This window comes from Poecilia reticulata, linkage group LG19 (assembly GCF_000633615.1).
Source record: "Poecilia reticulata strain Guanapo linkage group LG19, Guppy_female_1.0+MT, whole genome shotgun sequence".
Lineage (NCBI taxonomy): Eukaryota > Metazoa > Chordata > Actinopteri > Cyprinodontiformes > Poeciliidae > Poecilia > Poecilia reticulata.
In genome coordinates, this window is record NC_024349.1 from 1,116,149 (window position 1) to 1,121,556 (window position 5,408).

Sequence of the window (5,408 nt, forward strand, 5' to 3'; positions counted from 1 at the left end):
TGTGTGTGTGTGTGTCTGTGTGTGTGTGTGTGTGTGTGTTGATGTGAAACGTCTGAAGTCCATCAGGTTGTCATGTGAGTCCTGTGGTGTTTAACTCGCTGTCTCTCCTTCAGGGCGTCTCCTACCCGGCCTGCCACGGCATCTGGGCCAAATGGGCCCCGCCGCTGGAGCGCAGCCGCCTGGCCACGACGGCCTTCTGTGGTGCGTTCAGGGTCCGCCGTACATCACACAGCTGCTTCTTACTGTTCAGCAGAATCATCACGATACATTTTCACCTGAAATCCAACACAGCTGTTGATTAAAACTGCTGATTATTTGACATAAATGTTGCTGGATTGTAAATCGTCCCAGAAGTTATCGCTTCTGGGATAAACGATATTATTGTTTATGGCAATAAACGATAATATCGTTGTTTTGAGACCATTTTCCAGTAACATAATGTTAGAAAACATCGAAGATCATTAAACTTTACATTCTAATGAAGATTTAACACTGGAACTGGAAACATTTTCAAATGTCCAAAATAAATAAACAAAGCATCAGAAACAACAAAATGACCTTTCAAAATAAGAGCTATTTGAGGCCAAAGCAGCAGACTGAAGACTTTTATATCCAGGTTTTGGTAGAAAGAGAGAAACGATAAATCCTGCAAATATAAATGATTTATAATGTGATAACAGATTTCTTAATGCCTGTCTGTGGTTCTGCAGGCTCTTATGCGGGCGCAGTGATCGCCATGCCGCTAGCCGGAATCCTGGTCCAGTACTCAGGATGGTCCTCCGTCTTCTACGTCTACGGTAAGCGACCTTTGACCCCCGACCTTCTCAGAAAACCCGGTCTGCAGGATAAACACTGCAAAAAACTAAATCTTACAAAGTATTTTTGCTCCAGTTTCAATCTTGGTGCAAAGTAAGAAAACTTCAAAGTAACTTTTCATCAAGATGTAGCAGCTTGTTTTATGTGAATATTTAATTTAAATAGATTAACGGCAGATTGTCTCTCTTCTGCTAGCAGCTCATTTAGAAGCTGTGATGTTTTGCATGAACACAAACTGACCTGCTCGTCTCGACCTTTGACCTCTGCCCCCTGCAGGGAGCTTCGGGGTCATGTGGTACTGCTTCTGGATCCTGGTTTCGTACGAGAGTCCGGCGGCTCACCCGACCATCACGGAGGAGGAGCGGACGTACATCGAGGAGAGCATCGGCGAGTCGGCGCAGCACGCCGTGACGGTCAGTCAAACCGTGTTTCTGACGTTTTTCTCCCATCTTTATTACTTTTTCCTCATTTTATTATCATTTTTTCCAACATTATCATGACTTTTTCTTATTATTGCAACTTTATTCTTGTAACATTGTGACTTTATTGTATCATTTCGTGTGATGATAAAGTGGAACAACCTGCCGTTGTTCCACTTTATTCTCAGAATTACGTCGTTTCTCTTAATGTTCTGACTTTATTCTTGCAGGTTAAGTTTTTTTCTTAGCCTGGCTTTAGAAAACAAACACACAGCAAAACTTCCAGCCATGAGCTTCATCGTGAAGCTTTTCTTACTTCTTTTAAAACAGACTCAGATGTTTTCTTTCTCAGTCGGGAAACGGCAGCAGCTCCTCTGACAGATCTGTGAACCGCCTGTTTCTCTGTCAGCCCAACGTTTCGCACTGACCACAGATCTAGTTTCTGCTGGTCGTCGTCGTCCTGCTAATTGCTGCACCTGACTGTGAGAAACGTTTGAACCGCTGAGCGTTTTGGTGTTGCAGAAGTTCAACACTCCGTGGAAATCGTTCTTCACCTCCATGCCGGTCTACGCCATCATAGTGGCCAATTTCTGCCGCAGCTGGACCTTCTACCTGCTGCTCATCAGCCAGCCCGCCTACTTTGAGGAAGTGTTTGGCTTCGAAATCAGCAAGGTACTCATCAACCACAGCGTTTATTTTAGGAGGCAGGAAAAACACAAAGCAGAGCAGGAAGTAGAAAAAAAACCACAACTTTTATTGGAGCTTCACAAACTGTGTGAACATCAGTTATCAAGCGATTTCACAGATTTCGGCCTGAATTTGACTAAAATCCTAGAGAATTGAGCAACATTTAAAAATGGAAAGCCAATAAAAAGCATGCCAGCTTTTTCAGTTTTGCTTTTTAATGCAATAAATTCATAATATTTCCACAAAAGAACTGATGCAGCAGAGAAGCCAACAGGAAGAAGCTTCTCTGTTTCCTGACAGTTTGAAGAACCTTTGAGGAACAAGAAACAAAACCTGAAACTCCAGACAAACAAACGAGTGTTGAGTTGAAACCGTTTTTAAAAGTCGCCATCTTTGAGTCGACTGACCTGCGCTTGCTGTCGATGCTCCAGGTGGGGATCCTTTCTGCTCTGCCTCACCTGGTGATGACCATCATCGTTCCCATCGGAGGCCAAATCGCCGACTACCTGCGCTCCAATCAGATCATGACCACCACAAACGTCAGGAAGATCATGAACTGTGGAGGTCAGAATCTAAGCAAACATTTCTTTAGGTTTTAGTGCAAATATCTTAGTTTTGTTTCATTTCAGGTGAACTAACTGTTAATTGGAGGCGAGGTCTAAACGGCCATCCCGGCGCGCAGTCTTTCTCTTCTCAGTGCGTCAGAGCTCGCTATGAAGCCATGTAGCGATCGCTAGCAAAACTTCTACTAACCCTGCACACCACGAACTCTAACTAACACACTTATAGTCTAAAAAACCATCAAAACACTGTTAGTAAAATCCACAGCATCGCTGCTCCATAGTCTCTAGCCGTTTCCAAATCCCCCCACCTCCTCTCTCTCCGCGTGTCTCCGTTCTACCTAGCAACAGACCATCAACACATTTTCATTGGTTGTTACGAAATGTGGTACATTTAGACCCCACAAAATAAGGCGGAAATGATTGATCTTATTTCTGGCTTTATTTTGAAGTAAATAACCACAAAACCAATATAAAAACCACTTTTATAAAGTTTGAAGTCCGTGCTGTCCAACAGAGTTGAAATGAAAACTCGGTATGCGTCCGTGTTATGAAAACTCGGTATGCGTCCGTGTTATTACGAAGCCTTATTAATGCGTCACATGCTTGTACGCCCCACGGCGGGCGGCGACTGCACGGGGTTAACAAGACACAGCAGCTTATTTTGAATTAATTTCTTATTGATGAAAGTTTTAGTGGCAGATATTTTCACTTGTCTTATTACAAGTTAAATAATCTGCCACTGGAACATTTTCATCAATATTTAGAAAGTATTAACTTAAAACAAGCCGCAGAAACTTGCTGAGCCGTTAGATGAGATATTTGCACAGAAACATTCGGGCTGCTTGTCTTTGCAGTGCAGAAAGTCTGAGCTGCATTAAGTTCAGATCAAATAAAAAATCATTTTCAGGGTGTAAGTTTGTAGATTTTATTCTGGCGACTCAGCAACTGGCTGCGTTTCATCATCTGGTGGATTATTTTAAAGCACACACCCTCCAGTCAGCCTCGTTACCGAGGTGAAGTTGTGAGCTGTGGTGTGAAAACACCAGGCCACACGAGGCAAACGATGACTAAGTGTTAGCAGAGGCTCTGCCTCGCTCAGCTATTTCTGCTCAGAGACGTTCATGTGGAGAAATGAGGAAGCAGAAACGGCCACGTCGTGAGATAACGGCGTTTCAGCAAACAGTTTTCTGCATTCAGGGCTGAAATGTCTGCTTGTTGTGACCTCTGACCTCTGGTCTGCACAGGGTTCGGGATGGAGGCCACCCTCCTGCTGGTGGTCGGCTTCTCGCACACGAAGGGCGTCGCCATCACCTTCCTGGTTCTGGCGGTGGGATTCTCCGGGTTCGCCATTTCAGGTGGAGCCCAGTTCAGGTTTTAATGTTCAGAGAAACAAACGAGTTTTAGAGAAACTGATCCAATCATTTAATATGCTAAAGTGCATCATCAGACACAACAAAACGTAAAATTAACTGGAAATTTTGGTATTTTAACAACCAAAATAAGTGACAAAAGTAACAAAATCAAGCAACAGAAAATGTTTCAGATCAAAAAAACAAAATCTTGAATAAAAACCTGATGAAACTTGAATAAAAGCTTCAGGTTTGAATCTGTCTGGTGAGTTTTGGTTAAAACATGTTTGTTTTTCATTCAGTGGGAAGAAAATCCAGAAATTTCACTCAAGTAAGAGAAGAAATACTTTATAATACAATTATTCAATTAAGAGAAAAAAGTGCAACGTAGTAAAAATACTCCGAAAAGTAAATAAAATAAAAAAAGTTACTCAAGTAAATGTAAGTTTTTACAACCCGACTCTGGTTTTAACAACATTTTAGCGTAAATTGAATTAAAACTTTATCGTAATTTTGGGCGTTTTGCCGTCCTGTGAAGGTTTTAACGTCAACCACCTGGACATCGCGCCGCGGTACGCCAGCATCCTCATGGGGATCTCCAACGGCGTGGGCACGCTGTCCGGCATGGTCTGCCCGCTGATCGTTGGCGCCATGACCAAGAACAAGGTGAGAGCTCATCATTATTGATCGTTTGACAGATTCAAGAAACGGATCAAAACGATGCAACAGTGTTTATGATCCTAACACCCTTCAGCAGCGCATACATGGGGCTGGTTAACAGCGGTAAGCCCCGCCTCCTGGCTCTGATTGGTTGTGTTTGGTGCATTTCTTCAGCTCAGGGGAGAAGAGGAGATCGATCTTTTCACAGATTCTGTCTCAGTTTTAACAAACGTGTAAAAAAAAACATTTTTATAAAAGTTACAAACTGCAGTGACCTCTGACCCTGAAGACCTCTGACCCACCGCAAACCTGAAGTTGTGCAACAATCCTGGACAAAAAGCAAAGCATTTGTATATTTTATTATCGTGCTGCCGGAAAAGGAACCATTGAAATAAATAATTAAAATCCTAAAAGGGAGAGAAATCCAGAACTGCGGTGACTTAATAAAAACTGAAGCTGCTTTTCTCTTTCCTGAAATCACATTTTTCTGTTGCGTTTGTGAATTAAAATGTTGCCACAGCAGCAGTTCGTTCTTCTGAAACACTTGTTGGTTTTCATCCACTTCCATAAGTTACACCAGGCCGAACTCTGAGGTGGATTAAAGTCTGAAAACAGTTTATCAGAGTCTCACTTCTGCCCAGTGCTTGAAGTCCTTCTTTCTAATTGATTTGTCTGTTTTCTGTGTTCAGACGCGGGAGGAGTGGCAGGGTGTGTTTCTGATCGCCTCACTCGTTCATTATGGCGGGGTTATATTTTATGGTGAGTCTTAACTCGTCATCGTTCTCTGAAGTCTTCGTGTGATTTTTCTCAGAATGATTTCTGGGAAACATTTCCTGTTTGTCAGCATTATGTTTTGGCAGCATAGGACCTCCATACAACCAGGGGGCCCAAGAGCAGCAAGCTAACTAAATATA

The 5,408-nt window shown here is 42.8% G+C and overlaps 1 protein-coding gene across 1 annotated transcript in view; it reads left to right on the forward strand.

Moving 5' to 3' along the window:
- Nucleotides 1–5,408, forward strand: part of LOC103481051 (vesicular glutamate transporter 1-like) — a 21,619-nt gene that overhangs the window by 13,185 nt on the left and 3,026 nt on the right. Inside the window, exons 5-12 of the mRNA XM_008436297.2 lie at nucleotides 114–201; nucleotides 711–797; nucleotides 1,093–1,229; nucleotides 1,758–1,907; nucleotides 2,354–2,486; nucleotides 3,730–3,840; nucleotides 4,373–4,500; nucleotides 5,184–5,253. Coding sequence (XP_008434519.1) covers nucleotides 114–201; nucleotides 711–797; nucleotides 1,093–1,229; nucleotides 1,758–1,907; nucleotides 2,354–2,486; nucleotides 3,730–3,840; nucleotides 4,373–4,500; nucleotides 5,184–5,253 — 904 coding nt within the window. The remainder of the gene's footprint in view (nucleotides 1–113; nucleotides 202–710; nucleotides 798–1,092; nucleotides 1,230–1,757; nucleotides 1,908–2,353; nucleotides 2,487–3,729; nucleotides 3,841–4,372; nucleotides 4,501–5,183; nucleotides 5,254–5,408) is intronic.